The sequence below is a fragment of the Vicugna pacos genome, chromosome 7 (genome assembly GCF_048564905.1).
Source record: "Vicugna pacos chromosome 7, VicPac4, whole genome shotgun sequence".
In the NCBI taxonomy this organism is placed as follows: Eukaryota; Metazoa; Chordata; class Mammalia; order Artiodactyla; family Camelidae; genus Vicugna; species Vicugna pacos.
Genome location: NC_132993.1, coordinates 84,112,506 through 84,131,102, shown reverse-complemented (window position 1 = coordinate 84,131,102; position 18,597 = coordinate 84,112,506). Strand labels below are relative to the sequence as shown.

General features: G+C 53.1%; 1 protein-coding gene and 2 non-coding genes across 7 annotated transcripts; all 3 read left to right on the top strand.

Annotated features, from left to right (window-relative positions):
• Positions 1-7,749: 7,749 nt before the first annotated feature.
• Positions 7,750-17,691, top strand: TBRG4 (transforming growth factor beta regulator 4). Of its 5 annotated transcripts, none has more exons than XM_015250286.3 (11): positions 7,750-7,812; positions 9,533-9,997; positions 12,557-12,880; positions 13,493-13,664; positions 13,939-14,096; positions 14,718-14,828; positions 15,572-15,716; positions 16,059-16,304; positions 16,467-16,578; positions 16,698-16,812; positions 17,401-17,691. In XM_015250286.3, the coding sequence occupies exons 2-11, from the start codon at positions 9,584-9,586 to the stop codon at positions 17,500-17,502; spliced, it is 1,899 nt and encodes a 632-aa protein (XP_015105772.1). In that variant the 5' UTR covers positions 7,750-7,812; positions 9,533-9,583; the 3' UTR covers positions 17,503-17,691. The 5 variants fall into 5 exon arrangements, with proteins under 5 accessions (XP_015105772.1, XP_006217198.1, XP_015105773.1 ...); XM_006217136.4 differs by having other exon boundaries at positions 7,752-7,854; XM_015250287.3 differs by having other exon boundaries at positions 7,778-7,908.
• LOC116281373 (small nucleolar RNA SNORA5) lies at positions 13,190-13,325 on the top strand. The gene has a single exon (XR_004190819.1). It is a non-coding gene; the product is annotated as a small nucleolar RNA SNORA5 (small nucleolar RNA).
• Positions 13,709-13,843, top strand: LOC116281371 (small nucleolar RNA SNORA5). Its single transcript, XR_004190818.1, has one exon. It is a non-coding gene; the product is annotated as a small nucleolar RNA SNORA5 (small nucleolar RNA).
• Positions 17,692-18,597: the final 906 nt, after the last annotated feature.

Genomic DNA, 18,597 nt, shown 5'->3' with positions numbered 1-18,597 from the left:
CTCAGATCCAGACAGCACCAGATGCCTCCTATCTGCTGCTAATAAAAACCCACTCGGCTTCATGTCTGTCTGTCTGCCCTCAGCACCTGCCAGGAGAGACCAAGCACACAGGCCTTGCCTTCCAAGCAGGCTTGGAAGCTCCTGCAAACAGGCGATTCTGCCTGGGGACACGTGTGACGAAGTAGAGCCAGGCTCTTAGAGCTGGGGGTCATAGTGGCCTCTCTGGGCTTGGAGAGACGTGTCCACCAGGCTCTAAGGGTCTGACCCTTTCCAGAGGTGTTGCTGAGCGTGGGTTCAGGAGCAGGAGTGGAGCCAGTAGGGAGGGCTTGAGGCTCAGAGGTTGCCACAGCCTCTCTCCATATCTCCTTGGCCTTGACCAGCTTGGGGGGGCAAGCAAAGAACAAAGGGTTACCAGGCGATTCAGTGCTGGCGCCGCTCTTGGGCAGCCTGGTTTAGAACCTCCAGGGAAGTGTTCACATCCCACCATACAACCAGTCAGTGTCATTTCAGCTCTGACACTGACCAGCCAGAGTTCAAGTCCGGCCCCACAAGTCGAGGGCTCAGTCCCACAAGACTGTCCCCACTGCAGATGCCAGCTGCCAAGTCCTGGGGGCCACCTGCACTTTCACTCACTTGGTTATATATTCAGGGGTTCCCACCACCTCCACAGATTCAATCATTTGCTAGAACAACCCACAGAACTCTGAAAGCACGATATTTATGATTGGAGTTCTGTTATAAAGGATACAGACCAGGAACAGCCAAATGAAGAGACACATGGGGGAGGGAGGGGGAGGGAGATACAGGAGCCTCTGTCCCCGTGGGGTCAGGGTGGGCCACCCTCCCAGCACATTAACTGTCACCAACCCAGAAGACCCCTGAGCTTCTGTGTCCTGAGGTTTTCTCGGGACTTCATTAATAAGCATGATGATGAAATCATTAACAATAGCTGATTAACTCAATCCGCAGCCCTCCTAATCACACGTTGGTTCTTCTAACCACCAGCCTCCTTCTAGAGCTGTCTAGGACCCCCCACACCGAGTCACCTCATTAGCATAAACTCTAGTATGGGAAAGGGGATATTTACAAATAGCAAAAGACAATTGTAAGGATGGGGGAGGGTGTAGCTCAGGGGTAGAGTGCATGCTTAGCATGCACGAGGTCCTGGATTCAATCCCCAGTATCTCCATTAAAAATAAAATAATAAAAAGTAAATAAATAAACCTAATTGCTTCCTCCCCTCCCCCCCAAAAAAAGGAAACTGTAAGGAAATCCCTATCACTCAGGAAATTGCATGAGTTTTTGAAGCCGTGTGCCGGGGACAAAGACCAGATTTAGTTATCTCACCAGAGTGGACAGCCTGGTTTGGGGGACCTATACGCCAGGTGAGAACGTTTCTGACAGTCCAATCCTTTAAAAACACCTATATCCAGGCCAATTTGCCACCTGAGGTGACTCAAAGTGCAGCCAGTTTAGGGCGGTTCCCAAAGTCCGGTCCCCACATGGGCAGCAGCGTCCGCTGCAGGCGGCAGGTGCCTGTGGGGCACCACCCAGACCTGCTGAGTCAGAAAGGCAGGCAGGGCCTGTACGCTGTCTTCACCAGCTCGGGCAAGTCCAGAACCCCTGGGTGTGGCTGCAGGTCTTCCTGATTTCGGGGTGCACCTGAGTCTCCAGGAATCCTGTTGAAATGCAGATTCTAATTCTGAAGGTCTGGAATTCTGCATTTCTAAGCAGCTCCCAGGGGAGGCCTGGGAAGCACCTGGCTCTGTGAGGTGATGGGAGACTGGAGCTGGCAGAGCAGTGCCTGGGCCATGTCCCCAAGGTCCCTGCCCTGCTGAGAGCCGCCCAATCCCGTGGCAGGGTTAGGGGGTTGGCTGTTCCTACCACAGACACAGCACCACGAGTCGGGGCACCAGGGTTGGAACTTGCCTGACCTGGGGAGCTCTCCTGACACAGATCACTCCGGTCTGCTGCAGAGAACAGGGAGCTGCTGCAGAGAACAGCCTTAGCCCCATACCCAGGCCCCGGGTATCTTGCCACCGTTGGAGGCCACTGCTCCCTGGCAGGCATTAGGAGGCTGACAGGACGGCGTAGATTCAAACTGCCCACGGAGGCAAAGAGGGGACATCTGTGTCTCATGCAGCCTACGGAGGTGTCCCCCTCTGCAATCTGCTCCCCATTACGTTCCTCTTTGTGGCTAGAAACTGACACCCAGGGAGAAGTGACTGAGAAACAGGCAGGGATGCGGGGGGGGGGGATGAAACTCATGCTGGAGAAGCCCCTTAAAGACCAGCCCAGGGAGCCTCAAAGGTGCCACCTCCTGGCAGAGCTGTGTGCCAACCTTTGGCTTCAAGGATACCCCAGACCCATGGAGACTGGAGGGCAAAGACAGCAGGTGGGGCCTCCGGGCTGGCACAGCTGCCTGCAGAATTCCTGACAAACGGCAGCCAAGACTGTGGGGAAATATAATTAAAAACAAAATCTCCTGCCAACCCAGAAAACCTCTTCACCAAAGTCATGAGAGAGAAGACAGATGTGTTACTGAATAAACGTTAAGCCAGAACTCTGTGCTCAACACAGAAACGGCAGAGCAGAAAGGAGCGTCACCCTTTTCACGCCAGGTTAACCTGACCATCTGTGTTCGCAAGAGAATCAGAAACTAGTCCTGTAGTGGGAGGCTTGATGGCACCGTCTGTCACACTGCTCACTCCCACTCACCAGGTCTGGGTAGCCACCTGCATTTGCTAATGATCTCCATCTGGAGAAAGAGCAAAGTTAGGCTCCCACCTCCCAGGGAAACTTGGAGGTGGGGGTGCGACCTCCTTTCAAAGAGATGCCCAGAGAGCATTCCCGGATCAAAGCTGGGGGAAGGCTCGTCTTCCAAAGAAGGTACATGCATTTTAAAGAGACAAGGAAGCACGTGAAACTACAGGTTTTCTAGAGTAAATGCCCTGAGAAAAAAGGAGGAGGCATTTTCCCTGAATTCCAGGAAGAAGTATGGCCCTTACTAATGTGTATGTCTTCCAGTCCTAGCTGGGGGCACTGGATCAGCAGTTGCTGTCCTGCGCCTTGCGTCTCCCCATCTGGAAAAAGGATCATAATTCCTACACAGGGTGGTGGGTGCTAATGGGGTGGGGGAGTCACACCCCTTTCTTGGGCCCCAGTCTCCCAGTCAGAGCAGCAGGGCTGTGAATGGATTTGCCAATCCTGTTAAGGCACTTGGAGTTGACAGAGTGAGGTATGTGTTTTGGGGCATCGGGAGCAGCTGTGGATCTGATTCTTTTAGTAGAATTTGCTAAGGGCAGCATTTGGGCTCCTTCAGCCATGTGTGCGAGGTTTTGGTGCTGGGTGGTGAGGCCGTGCCAGTTTGATGGTGTCTGGGACCAGGCTTCAGACAGGCTCAGCTCCTCAGCCAGGTCTGGTAGCACATCCTGGGATGTGGTCAACAACCCAGAGGCACTGAACTCTGTGTCCACACACAGCCAGCTGCACATGGCAAGTGATGCAGCTCTGCTGGTCATCGAGGGCGACGTTGCCACCAGCTCCAGGATGCTGGCCATCCAGTGCTTCAGGATGACAGCTGGGAAGACAGAAGTGCAAGAACCAGGTGCAAGGGGACTACAGCAACACCCAAAGTAATCATTAATCTAGGCAAGGATCATGAGATGATGGAAACCGTTGGGAGAAAGGTTCCTGGGGAGCAGGACCGGTAGATTGCTCAGTATTCACAAAGGGAGAAGCTTCTTCCACAACAGGCATTGGTCCCCTCTTGAGTGACTATGGCAGTTCTAAATGGAGCCCCAAATCCTTGGGCATCCTCCCCTCGAGAGCAGGGTTGGAGACTCCCTCTTGAGTCTAGATGGGGCCATGATCACTTCCATCAATGGAGAGTGTAGGCCTTACGTGCCTCTGGAGTCTGGCCATGAAAGCCAGAGGGGCCTCCCTTGTTTGCTGGAGCACTCAGTCGAACCCTTGAGCCAAGCAAGAGAGGCTGTCACACATGGGCTCTCCCTAGGCTGTCTCTGGCTTTTAGCTATTCAACTGAGGCCCCAGTCATGTGCAGCAGAGGCAAGCCATCCTCAAAACATCCACCAGCATGATAAAACAATCAGGGTCATTTGCTCTGCAGCAACAATGATTAAGAAAGCGTGTGTGTGCTCAAACCTGAGACCACCCACTCCTCCCACCCAGTTGTCCTTCCCAACCAGGCTCCCAAACTGTCGGCAGCTCTGGAAATGCCTCTACAAAGTCTCACCAGCCCAAGAAGAAGGACATAAAAAAAAAAAATGACAGCAGTAGTTACCCCACAAAATGGCCTGACAGCAGGGCACACTGACAATATGCTCTACTCATGGGCTAGAGTTCCTTCTTATTAGCCCACTGTTTTTTTTTTTTTAATATAACTGCTTTATTGAGGTATAATTCACGTAACATAAAACCCACTCTTTAATGTGTAGAGCACAGTGATTCTTCATACACTGAGTTAACTGTGCAACTATCTAATTCCAGCAGTTTTACCCTCCCAAAAAGAAATCCCATACCCTTAAGTCTTCCCCCATCACACTCCTCCATCTCCCCAGCCTCTGGAAACCACTAATCAACTTTTGAGTCAATGGATTTGCCTCTTTGGGACATTGTATGTAAATGAAATCACATAACATGTGGTCTCATCAGCCTGGCTTCCTTCACTTAACATACCATCTTCAGGTTCCATCTGTACTATTTTTGGATGACTTCCACTTTAGGAATATACATTTGTTTGTTCACTCGTCCCTTGGTTATCATTTGAGTTCTTTCTACTTTTTGGCTTTTATGAATAATGCTTGTATGAACATCTGCGTACAAGTTTGTGTGTTGACATATGTTTTCCATTTTCTTGGGTATATACCTAGGAGTCACGCAGTAATTCTAAGAAACTGCCAAACTGTTTTCCAAAGCTGCACCATTCTACACATCCACCAACAATACATGAGTGTTCCAATTTCTCCATATCCTCACCAACACTTGTTATTTTCCGGGCTTTTGTTTTATTCTAATTTCAGCTATCCTAAATGGGTGTGAAGTGGCACCTCACTGTGGTTTTAATTTGCAAAAGATTAGCATCTTTTCATGTGTTTGTTGAACATTTGTGTATCTTCTTTGGAGAGATGTCAATTCAAATTATTTGACCACATGTTAACCAGGTAATTGCATTTTACTGTTCAGTTGTAAGAATTCTTTCACTCAACATCGTTGCTTTGAGATTCACCCACGTCCAGTTGTTCATTTCTTTTTTTAACTAGTATTTTTTAGAGCAGTTTTAGGGTCACAGCAAAACTGAGTACAAAATACAGGCATTCCCATAAATCCCGTTTTCATACTCACTCTCTCTCTCACACACACACACACACACACACACACTCCCCCACTATCAACATCCTCTACCTTAGTGGTACATGTGTTTTGACACATCATTATCACCCAAAGTCGGCAGTTTACATTCGGGTTCACTTCTGGTCTTGTACACCCTATGGGTTTGGACAAATGTGTAAAAACAGGTATCCACCATTACAGTATCAAAAGGAGTATTTCTGATGCCCTAAAAATCCTGTGCTTCACTTATTTATCCCTCCTTCCCCGCAACCCCTGGCAACCACTGATCTTTTTACTATCTCCACAGTTTCGCCTTTCCCTGTGTTCTCCAAGGTGGAGGAGCAAGAGAGTTCTCTGGGGTCTCTTTTATAAGGGCACTTAATCCCATCAGGAAGACTCAACTTTCACGACCTAATCACCTCCCGAAGGCCCCACCTCCTAATACATCACGCTGGGCATTAGGTTTCAACATATGAATTCCGGGGAGACATAAATATTCAGTTCATTGCATATGGTAAGAGTATGTTTAATTCTATAAGAAACCACCAAACTGTCCTCAAAAGTGGCTGTACCTTTTTGCATTCCCACCAGCAATGGATGAGAGTTCCTTCCCACCATTCTTAAACATGAGCAGATATCCGAGGATAGAAACCAAAACAATATAAACAATAACAACATAAGAAAAAAAAATAATTGCAACTCTACCGGGAGAAGAAAAACTTAGGAGAAAAAAATCTCTATCATCAAAATCCTCACACAGAGAAGAGAAAATATTACAATCACAGAAGATAAAAAAAAATTATAAAAAAAGTAACATTAAAAAGCCAAAATGTAGCTCTTGGTAAACAAAAGGATGACAGCAGAAATCAAATTTTGGATTTAAAAGCCAAAGTTGAAGAACCTTCCCAGAAAGTAAAGCAAAACTAAATAAATAAATAGGTAGGTAGACAGATGGAGAGTAGGAGAGACAAGATGCGAAAATCACAGAAAATCAGAATCAGACCGGAAGAGCCAAGACTCAAATCTAGGTGTTTCAGAAAGAGAGAATAGAGAAAGTGGAAGAGAGGAAATATTCAACGAAATAAACAACAAATTCCACGGCTTTTTAGACTGAGAGCTCTTTGTGTGCTCAGGCAAGGAACATCAATGTGAAACATCAGAAGCCTAGGCATGAGAAGACACATGTTTTTAACAATTTTTAAAATATTTTAATTAAAAAGTTTTAAATGTTTGTAAAAGACAAAGGGAAAAGAAGGGAGGAGGGGAGAAGGAAAGAACACAAGAAGAAAGAAGGGAGAACGAGCATCTCACACACAATTTTTGGACTCCTCAGGAACTTGAGAAGCTAGAAAGCTAGAGATTCACGGAGTAAGCCTTCAAAATCAGACAATAATTTCCAAAATACCCAGCCAAACCAGTAATCAAGTGGGAGGAATACAGTAAAGTCATTTTAAACCTGCAAGGCCTTTAAAACTGACCTCCTTTGCATCATTTCTCAAAGAGGTACTGGAGAATGTGCTCCACCCGAACAAGGGCATAAACCAAGAAATATGACAAAGGACACTGGAAATTAGAGTTAGCAACAGGAGAAGCAAAAGCAACACTGAGGACATGGCAAAGGGCCTTCCCAGGATGACACCTGCACCAAGTGGTGGTATTCCACATTGGAGAAGTCTCAGAGACTTCTTCAGTAGGTTAAACTGGTGACATACCTAAAGTGTCCTAACATCTTGAGAGACTCAGACAACTGGCGAAGGATTTGGGGTTGATTTTGTGAATAATGGAATCTTAATCAAACCAAAAAACAAGGCAATTCAATTATTAATTCCACGGAAAATAAAAAGTTGTGCTGGAAGAAAAATTAATCGAGTCCATACATAGACCTCAGAAACATTTTGCTTGGCTTATCCCTCAATTTAATTCTTTTATAATTAAAGGTCAATAGTCAAAAATCAGGAGACTGTACAAAAAATTCCAGAATCCTAGGTTCTTTTTTTTTTTTTCGAAAAACTGCAAGATCTAGGCAAATTGTGCTATATTTCCACAAACCTGAGCCGAGCGGCCTCCCCAGGTGGTCACAGCCGAGCCCAGCCCTGGGCAATCTACAGCCCGGCTTCTCTAGAGCCCGTGAGAGGGTGCGAGCCCGGCGGGGGCCGGGGGTGGGGAGCAGCACCGACCAGCGACAAAGGGGTCTCGCAAGCCTTCCAGTCTTCGTTTCTAGGCTCTTTTTTCTTCCCCTCCTCCCATTTTTCCTAAATTGCCCAGTGCTTCTCTCACTTCACTTGCCATCACGTAGTTCCAGCCCTCAGCAAAGACGGTACCCAGCCAGAAGAAAAAAAGAAGCGGGAGTGACTTCCGGCCAGGAGGCGGGCAGCGAGTCTTGCTTCCGGCGGCGCTCCGACTGACGTAAGCGAGCGCGCCGCGAGGCGTGGACCGAGGACAGAGCTGGGGCGCATGGAGGTCAGGGGCGGCGGTCGCGGCGGCAGTGGCGGCAGTGGCGTCGTAGGTCTCGGGGCCAGAGGAAGAGGGTCTTGAGTGTGGGTCCTGAAGGCAGGGGTGCGTGGCCGGGGAAGGAGACCTGGAGGACATGTTGGGACGCAGGGGGTTGGGGTGGGGAGCCGGGGCCGGGCCGGGCCCAATTCAGAGCCGCGCTCGCTCATGCGCACGCGCCCCCTTTCCAAGATCCCGCATGGAGACTTGCGAGCCCTTCGCTGACTGACCCTCCGGGTGTACGCGTGCAGGCCTTGGTACGGGTCGTTCTCTCTCGCTTCTGAGGACTAAACTTCCGGGTTGATGCTTCCATAAATCCAGTTAGGGTTCTGAACGTGTTTCTTTCGTAGCTCGAGGGGCAGTTTTCAGCCGGGAACGTTTCCAGTGCTTCCCCGCTGCTGGGGCTCTGTGGATGGTGGATATTCCTTGGGCCAGTATTCCTCCTCTGGGCTTTTTGTTTTATGTACAGTTAGTCCAGACTTTTTACAACTGCACTAATCAGTTCATGTAAAAATAAAATGTCCCAGACCAAATCCTAGGAAATCGAAGATCAAACAGGCTCTCTGCTTTGGTGGGAGGGAGACCCAGGTTAACCTTCTGTGGTGCTCCGGTCGCATGCCTCACCCAGGTCATTAAATCAGACTGGTGAGCAAGACAGAATTGTTAAAAGCAGTAGCATCAGGATATGTAACAAATTCTTGAAGGAGGTAACGTTTTGTCTGGGTTGTGGAAAGATGGAGGGTGATTTCCTGAGCCCTGTGGTGAAGGGTGAGAAAACGAGGCAGCAGGGCTTCCCGTGCCCTGCCCTGCCCCGCCTGCCCCGTCAAGGTGTAATGAAATTGCACGGCTTCTTTAGAATGAGGGTGTGTTGCAGGGAGGAAAAAGAGGTAAAACTGGGAGTACAATTCTGGGCCATATTGTGAAGTGCTTTCTACGATTAGTTCAGGAGTTTTGCCCTTAGAAGGGGGGGGGGGTTGTGTGTGTGTGTTTAGCAGGTGATGTAATACTGTAACTTGAGTTGAAGAGGCTCATTTATATATCTATAGGCATTAAAATGTATGCACAGAAGCTGTGATATATACAGATTATATGTCCAGGATTTTCCAGGAATAGTCTAAAATATTCTGTCTTGTCTCTGTAAGTCAATAATTTTTAATTCTGGATGCTTTTTAAAATTAAAAAGAAAGGAGGAGGGAGTATAGCTCAAGTGGTAGAGTGCATACTTGGCATGCACGAGGTCCTGGGTTCAATCCCCTGTACCTCCTCTAAAAATAAAAATTAACAAGTGAACCTAATTACACCCCCCCAAAAAAAATTAAAAAGAAAGAAGATGTGTTGTTCTAGCCCTGCTTGCAAAGACTCCCACTCTGGAAGTCTTGGGCCAGGCCTGGGATTCTGAAGTGTTGAACCATTCCCTAGGTGATTCCGCAACCAGGACTAAAAACTCTCCAACCTAAGCTGTAGTGCTTCTGCGTTTTGAGATCTCATTACATTCTACACTGAAACAAAAACCGTCTGAGGTTTTTGCTTTGGAAAATGCTGTTGCGTGCATGTGGACAGCAGAAAGGAGAGGGTCAGGCTGATTTGTGGAAACTGTGGCTGACTCCCTTTCATTTGTTCTGTTCTGCTCTGTTTGGGAGTCAGGAACTGCCCCTGCACCACTCCCCTTCTCTCTCCTTTTTCTCTCCAGGGCTTTGGAATCACTTGCTAGGAGTCCTTCCTCCCCGCCACCGAGGCCACCATGGCAGCTCGCCTGGTGAAGCGATGCACGTGCCTCCTGAGAGAGGCCACCCGTCTAGCCCCTGCTGTGACTCCAGCCAGCCAGCTGAGACTTGCCAGGGTAGCCCATAAGACTTTGACTTCCTCCGCTACCTCACCCAGCTCCCACCTCCCAAGGTCCTTATCAGAGCTTCTGGAGAAGGAACGAGTGTTTACTCCCTACCCAGAGCGCCAGGAGGTGGACCAGCTCATCGAGAAGGCCACCCAGCCAGAGGAGCTCCTGGAGCTACTTGGTGGCGGTCACTGTCTGCACCAGAACCACGCAGCCCTCATGCTAATCCAGCTCTCTCGCCTGCTGTCTGAGAAGCAAAAAGACAAAGCCTTGCTCATCCAGGATGCCCGCTTTCAGCAACTTGTCCATCTTGTCAACAACCAGGTGGGTTCTGCAGTGTTTTCCGAGAGTTCAGCCAGCAGAAAACAGCAGAGGGCCTGGGGTCCAGAGCACTCAGTCACTTTCCAGGTATAGACCGGAGCTCTGTTGTACACTTGGACCCTCAACATCCTGTGATATTTTTTCACTTTGTAGATTCCAGAGTGCTTTAATGTGCTTTCCATCCTGTTAATTCTCACAACAACCCTGATAGGCGAATGTTACTGTCCTCATCTTGCACACAGCCAGGAGGATGCAGTAACTAGAAGCTCAGGAACCGAGCCTGCTTCTTCTCGGTGCCTTGTGTGCTTTCTCCCCCTCGCCATACAGTCCTGCATGGCCCCTGCTCCAGTGTCTGAGTGATGGTGGACACAGTCTTGAAGCTGGAGGAGATGAGGAATGATGGAGGATCTCAGAAGCTTGAGGGGCCTGGGTGTGATCCAGCTAGTCAGCTCCTTAAAGGATGAGCGTGGAGAGAAGGGACTTGGTGTGGGTGTGGGTGTATGGGTGTGTGGGGCAGATCTCAAGCCAGCCTCTGTTCAGTGTGAGGCAGTGCTCCCTTCAGGCAGGCACCATGTGGTTTGCTGATGCCGGAGGGCCCGTGGCACAGAAAGGAGGTGCAGACCTGCACTCAGGCTGCGTTGGCCCTCACTCACTCCCCTGGCCTGCGCTGGAGGGGCGAAGCTGCGCTTCTGTCACTTAGCATTGAAACCCCGTGTCCACTTGTCAGGGATGATGGGGGGGTTCACAGCTCAAGGAAGGGTTGCACTAAATGAGTCTTTCCAAACTGCAAGTTTTGAGAGTAGTGGATGTGGCCAACTGTTAATGAGATAGGGTAATAGAGAAAACAGTTCCCACGTAGTAAGGGAGGTGTTACTTTGCAGAACTTTTCGTTCCAATTGAGTATGTATTGGGGTCCCAGCACAAATTTATTTCTTGTCAAGATGAACTCAGAAAAATGATGTTAATTACGTCCCTTCTTGTTCTAAGACTAATTCTAGTTGTTGTTTATTGAACATTCTACATGCACACAGTTGAAGGAAGCTTTAGAGACAAGACTGGACATTGTAACAAAATTACAAGCCAATAATGAACAGGCAACAGAGTATTTAGAAATATACAGGGGCACCAAGTTTTCTTTTAAAGGGTCCTCCTATTATCTGGGAAATGAACAGAAAGAACAGGAACTCCTGGTGGCTCGTGTGATGTTGAGATCAAATTCATTCTTTTTCCTTCTCCCCAGCCCTCCACACAACAACTTTTCTGTTTGCCCCTCACCCCTTGTGTGTGATTTCAGTTCCTTGTCTTGGCAGCGTAGCCCCGTTTCACAGATGAGGGGTCAGGAGAGTGGTAGAGCTAAGAGCCTCAGCACAGCAGATGACAAGACCCACACGCACTTACCACGTACTGCCTCCTATTAGGTTAGAGTCTGGGCCAGAGGACTCTTGGAGTGGCTCCTGTGTTTCTCTGAGGCCTGGAAAGATGTTCTGCAGAGAACAGCTTAGTCACCCTTGTTCAGAAACAGAGCTGGGCCGAGGAGGCTGTGGTGCAGGGGGCAGGAGTGCGCAGACTATCCAGGCACAGGTTCTGGTTTTGCCGTCATAGTGAGACTTTGGTGGGAAAACGTGGCATGGGGTGATGAAGCCGCACAGGGCGCTTCCACTGGCACCTGGTGCACGCAGGAGCATGGAAGGATGCCTGCATCTCAGAAGAACGTGGTGGTGGCAGCGGGCCAGCCAGCTGAGCCGTACATCCTCCGATACTGGGAGTTTGGGGGTGGGCAGGACTCAGTGATAACGGGGCATCTTTTACCCACATATCATAGGGCTTTCTTGCACAGTCAGGCCCCAGGGACACCTGGGCTGGCTTCAGTCACACCGCTGGAGGGTTTGGGGCAGTGGTGCACTGGCAGCGATGTCTCTGCTCTAACGCAGCTGTTGCATTCCTCAGACGCTCCACATTCCTGGAAACTATGTTATGACTGCTTTGTTGGAGGAGAGGGTCTAGGATATAGGGCTTCTCGGTCTCAACAGTTTCCCTTCCAAAGAAAAGTCAGTATGTTTTTAACAGCTCAAAATTGTAATTGTCAGCACAAGCAAAAGATGAGCCAGTTGACCAAACTGGCCTAACGGTCCCATCTTGACCCTGAGTCACACTCCCACAGACATCTCCCTGACCTCTGGACTTGACACATTTGCTTGCGGCTCAGGTCTGTGTGTACCAGGCAAGCAGGGTTCAGGCGTGCCTGCCACACAGAGCTATAGCCGGGACTCCACTCAGTCGGCCGTGCCAGTCACATGTGCATTAGGGAAACTCCAGGAGGATTTCTCTTTATCACTGACTTCCTGCCATGATAGCAAACAGCTCTGGCTGACTGGAGCAGAAGGCGGGCCTGCCGGAAGCTGGGGAATTGGGCCCAGAAAGCAGGCTGTGAGGACCAGCCTGGTGCACCTGTTAAAATAATGGAGGGGGTACCGGGTCTAGCTCAGACCCTTGGCCCCCTCTGTAACAGCACAGGGTGGGTGGGGTCCCAGGTGTGACCGTACTTGTGTCCTCTCCCCCCAGATTACCACCATCTGGCATGGGACCCTTGTGAAGCTGCTCCGAAGCCTCTATTCACTGGGGCTCCCCCCGACCTCCAAGGAGCTGCGCTCGGTGGAGCAGGAGGTCCGCTGGCGCTTGCGCAGGCTCAAGTACAAGCACCTGGCCTTCCTGGCCGAGTCCTGCGCCACCTACATGCAGGAGCAGAACTCCCAGGAGCTGCTGGCCGAGCTGCTGGTACACCTGGAGCGGCGCTGGACAGAAATCGATGATGGCCACACGGTGGTGGCCATGATGATGAAGATAGGGCACCTCTCGGAGCCCCTGATGAACCGCCTGGAAGACAAGGTACTGGGGACGAGAGCCCTGGTGGCTTCTGTCCACAAGGTCCGGGGCGTGGCACTGAAGGGACTGGCAGTTGAGGCAGCTACAGGCAGCACTCCATGCCCGCTGGTTGCTCCAAGGATCCTCAGTGGGGAGTGTGCAGAGCCTGAGCCCTGCTCCTTTGTCTTTCTCTGAAATTGCATCTTGCACATAACCTGGAGAAGGCTTGGCCAGCAGCTCCTGAAGTGGGGCGTTGGCCCGCCCGGTGGCTTGGCTTCTGCTGGTGCTTCCTGGAGACATCATGCCTGCCTGCCCTACACCCCATCTCTGCCCCGCAGTCAAGTCAAATTCAGCCCCTGTTCCTACTGTAGTGGGGGCTGGCCCAGATGACTGCCACAGCAAGGCTGCAGCTCATGGGCCCTGGGTCCCCCGCCCTGGGACCTGGGGATAAGTTTGGCTGCACACATGGCGCCCCTGGCCCGGGGCCTCCCTGGGGTGAAGGCCGGGGCAGACCCTACACAGATGGGGCCTGTGTTTAGTAAGCTCAGGCCCAGTTGCTGTCTCGCAGGGGCTGCACTGCATGGGACCCCTGGCCCTTGGGCCATCGAGCTGACCCCTGCCGGCTGTGGTTGACAGTGCCTGGAGCTGGTGGAGCAGTTTGGCCCTGAAGAGCTGCGGAAGGTGCTGGTGACATTGGCAGCTCAGAACCGGCGGTCCGTGCCCTTGCTGCGGGCCGTCTCTTACCACCTGGTCCAGAAGCCCTTCTCCCTAACGAAAGGCATCCTTCTGGACCTGGCCTATGCCTACGGTGAGCCCTGCGCACAGGGAGCAGAGGGGCGGGAGGAGTTCGGCCGCAGCTGTGTCAAATTCGGTGCCTGCCTCCCCTATGGCAGCCACTGGCCCAAAAGGCTGCCACAGAAACACTGTGACTCATGGGCCCTGATCCTCTCTGCTGGGCCTCAGGGATAAGTTTGGTTACAGACATGAAGCTCTTACTTCTTGAGACCAGGCTGGGGTGCAGGGGTGGGCCTGAGGGTGGCCTGCCCATCCTCACCAGTTAAATCCTGTGGTCTGTCCCCAAGGCAAACTTGGCTTCCACCAGACCCAGGTGTTCCAGCGCCTGGCCGCAGACCTGCTGCCCCACATGCCCAGCCTGACGTCCAGCGAGGTGGCCCGCTGCACCAAGTCCTTCGCCTTCCTTAAGTGGCTCAACCTGCCCCTGTTTGAGGCCTTTGCCCAGGTGAGCTGGGCTGCAGGCCTGAGGCCTGGGCTCAGACCCCCGTGTCGGGTCCCCACCTTGAGCCAGCTCCCTGGTCATTTCATCGGGGGCACAGCCGTCCTGGTGGCACATAAAGAATTCTTACCCTATGGCTTATTCGGAGAGAAACAACATGACTCAGTAGTGAAGGAAAATGTAGTTGAGAGTGGTTTCCTCCATTCTTTTGCTGAACTTCGTAGGAGTTTTCACCTGTCTCTGGGTGGCTGTAGCAGGAAGCAGTGCAGACAGCAAGGCTGAGAATACACTCAGAACTCTGCCTAACTGCCATCTGCCCCAGAATGGAACTGTGAAGAAAGAGAAGTTTGCACTTAGGTTTACTTGCAGGTCAAAACTATGTTTGCTGGCTGAAGGGTGTTTCTAAAGCTGTTGTCTGGGGCTCTTTGTGTGTGTGATTGCCTCTGGGAAGACAGGGTCTGGCCCTCCCTCCGCCCACTTCCCTGTGTAAATTACCCCTTGTGGCTGAGGGCTTGTGGGCCAATGGGGGAGGGCCAGGTGTGCCTGGGGCATTGGCCAGGGCCCTGCAGCCACCCTGGTCACTGGGCCCCTCTCATCCTGCGCTTCTCCCTTACCCACCTGGCTCAGCACGTCCTGGACAGAGCCCAGAGCATCACTCTGCCACACCTGTGCAACATGCTCCTGGCCTTCGCCCGCGTGAACTTCCACCCAGAACGTGAAGATCAGTTCTTCAGCCTGGTACGGGCTCGCTGCTCCCTGTCCCCTACCCTCCCCCTGCAGGCTGGTGTTCAGCCCAGCCGGGACTGTGTGGGAGGAGGCCCGATTTCTGCCGAGAAGCCCAAGGAGTGCGGAGGCATTAAGAAAAAAGGCCTGGCGTGGGGGTGTGGAGGGAGCTGGCTAGGGCCAGATGTCCTAGCAGTTGTCTGGGGACAAAACAAATCCAGCATGCTAGCCAAGGGCCAGGAAGACATTGGATGGCTCACTCGCCTTGCAGTCATGGCTGGAGGACCGCTGGTCTTGCTGCCTAGTGCTCCTTAATTCCCTGCCGAGGCTCAGAGACCTCCATCCACTCCGGACACCTGCAGACAAGGCCAAGTGTGCCCTTGCAGGGGTGAGAGCATCCTGTGTGTGGACCAGATATGGCCCTGGGCCCCACAGAGGGTGCTGCCCCAGCTGGCCAGCTGCTTCCCCTTTCATAATCTCCAACTACTCTTGGGGCCAAAAACGCCTCCCCAGTCCTGGAGACGTTGCTTTGTGGCAGGTCCCTGCCAGTGGGAGTGGCAGTGAGCAGCCAGCTGCTTTCCAGATTGATCCTAGGGCGTGAGGAGGGTTTCTGGTACCTTCCATAAGGGGTGCCTCAGCCAGGGTGGCTCCCCGTAGCTTCCTTGGGCCCCAGCATGGCCCTGACTGCTGCCCGCCCAGGGGTGTCTGTGGCCGCTGAGCAGAGCCTGTTTCCTCTACCCCACTCCATCCTTGCCCAGGTGCATGAGAAGCTGGGGTCAGAGCTGGCAGGCCTGGAGCCAGCGGTGCAGGTGGACGTGGTGTGGGCCCTGTGTGTGCTGCAGCAGGCGCGGGAGGCCGAGCTGCAGGCTGTGCTCCGCCCTGAACTTCACACCCAGTTTCTAGGTGAGCAGCGGTGGGGGCATCCCTCCCTCCTGAGTGATGGTGAGCCCTCGTGCGTGCCCCTCCCCGCCCCATCCCAGGTACCGCTGTAGCTGGGATGGGTGCCTGGTTCTGTCCGCCTTGAGCAGGGAGGGAGATGGGGAGCCTTCAGGCCCTGCTCACCATCAAGGAGACAGGTCAGGGCTCACTCGCATTTGCTCCTGCGTCCACTCCTAGTGGGTGACCAGCAGACCTTTCTGCTGCTCCTGACCCAGGGTCCAGGGTGAGACGTGGGTGTGGGGGTGCTGCTGGCTCTCCCTGGCCCTCCGCCTGCCCCTCCCTTCTTACTCCATCCTCTCATCTTAGGTGGCGAGTCCCCGAAGGATCAAAGCACCTTCCAAAAGCTGCTCCATATCAACGCCACTGCCCAGCTGGAGCACCCCGAGTACACGGGTCCCCTTTTGCCAGCCTCAGCCTTGGTCCCCAGGCCCTCAGCCCTTGACAGGAAGGTGACCCCCTTGCAGAATGAGCTACAGGAGACACTGAAGACACTGCTGGGGAGTGTGGACAAGGGCAGCTTCATGGTGGCCACGCAGTACGGCTGGGTTCTGGGTGAGGGCCCTCCCCCTCCCTTTCCCAGCAGTCCCATTTGGGGGCTGTTCTAAACCTACCCTTTCTGCTCTCTGGGGTCTCTGTCCATCACTGGGGGGGGCTGCAGCCTGGTTGGCCTCTGAGGAATGATCCCCGACACATTTCACCCTGTGCTCTCCCCAGATGCTGAGGTGCTGCTGGACGCCGACAGTCAGTTCCTGCCCCTGAGGAACTTCGTGGCCCCTCATCTTGCCCCACCCTCTGGGAACCAGCCGCTGCCCCCCAGGGCCAAGAGGTAGGCGGGCAGCACAGCCCTCAGGGCTCTGTGCACGAGGCTCTTCTCTGGCATTCCCTCCTGCCTCCCAGGGCTTGGGAGAGCCATCAGCACCTGCCGCGCCCCATCTCCCCCTACAGGCTGGCCTTCCTGCGCTGGGAGTTCCCCAACTTCAACAGCCGAAGCAAAGACTTGCTGGGGCGCTTTGTGATGGCCCGGCGCCACTTGCGGGCCGCTGGCTTCCTGCTGGTAGATGTGAGTATCCGTCGGGTGGCAGTAACTGCACGGGGGGAAGCCCCCAGCCCCAGTTGGGTGACAGGAGGAACCAGTGCTCACTTGGACCCTAGCTCTTGAGGTCAGCCGTCATGGGGTTCCCCCTTCACCCTTGAGAAAAGGGAAGCTTGGAAGGGGGTTGTGTTTTTCCCAAGGTCACACGGCTTTTAAGTATCACAGTGATGCCTCAGGTGCTGCTCCCCTCACCACAGCCAGAGCCTCTCAGAGGTGAGAGCGCCCCTCGCCCAGGCCCACGTGCCGCTGTGTGCCTTACGCTGAGTGCCGTGCCGTGGTCCGGCCCCGGGTTCTCACCGCTCCGACCTCTGCCACAGGAGAGAGGCTGTCCTGTGAGGGGCTCTGTGGGTTCTGTCACAATCTCTTCTCGAGTTTCTTGTTTTTTTAGTACAACTTTGAAACTTTAGAAGCCACCCTTGATCCCGTGTAATTGTGGGCCCCTGCAGCTCCGTGGGCTTCTCCCTTCAGGACTTAGAGGCCAGGGGTGTGGTGTGCAGTGCAGCGGGCAGAGCCAGGGTCCCCACCTGCCCTGACTTATCTGCCCTGCCTCCCCAGGTCCCGTACTACGAGTGGCTGGAACTCAAGTCTGAGTGGCAGAAAGGAGCCTACCTCAAGGACAAGATGCGCAAGGCCGTGGCGGAGGAGCTGGCCAAGTGACCTGTCCCGTAGCGAGGACTGTGTGCCCAGGGGCCGGACTCCCCTGGGGGCCTAGCCACAGGCGCTGGCCGGGCAGGAGGTGGACGCTCAGAGACAAACCTCGGTGCAGGACCTTGGCCAGAAATGGGGTGGTGGCCAGCAGCTCTGAGTGCAGGCTGCTCTCTCATGGGTAATAAATCTGTAATCAGCTTCCCGTCTGTCCCAGCTTCTCTGCCACCCACAGAGGGCCCTTCTCCTTGTGTGCACTCACACCTGGCTGGCCTGCTGCTCAGGGTCTGTGGTCAGCCCCAGCACAGACTGCGTCCTAGAGTTCCCAACCTCCTGGTGTGAGGACCGTCCCAGTGGGGACGTGGGTTTTCAGGGCATGGCTTAGGGTTATTGATCACAGTTGTCCCAGGAAGTTCCTGCCCATCCAGTGGTCTTGAATGAGTGGGGGATGCTGCAGGGCCAAAAGAGACCCCTCTTTGACTTAAACCCGGACCAGAGTGTCAGACTGCTGTTGTGGGAACCGTTTGCATGATGCTGGAAAGGGGAGGCTTTTTCACTTCCAGTCCCTCACAGGAGACTTGTTGGCAGAACACACAGAGGGGAGACTAGGCACTGCCATCTGCCGCCAGCAGGAGCGGAGGGAGCTGAGCAGAGAGGAGCCGCCTCACCCCTCCGGGCCCCATCCCAGCCGTTTCCCTCTGCCTCCAAAGTGATAGCTCAGAAAGTGAGGCCGGTCCTTCGGACTTAAAGCCTCACCAGCACACAGGCATTGGGGCGGCACCAGCTCACAGAACATGGGTGCTTGTCATTTGCACTGGGGGTCCTTCACCCCGAAGGAGGGGGCGGCTAGAGACAGTTCTCAGGAACTGGTGACGCCCAGCCCAGGCAAGCTGAGGGAGCGGGGAGAGCAGAGCATTGCAAAGCTGGGGCCAGCAGGGACCAGCACCGGTCTGCCCAGCCAGTCTGGAGCCTCCGGGAGCTCCCACTGAGGAAAGAGCTCAGCCTGTTCATTTGGGACCGCTGGCTTCTATTTGAGATTCTTAGCGGCTCCCTGCAGTCATAAAAAACAGTGGTCCCCTGCACCCTCTACCAGTTTCATCAGCGGTG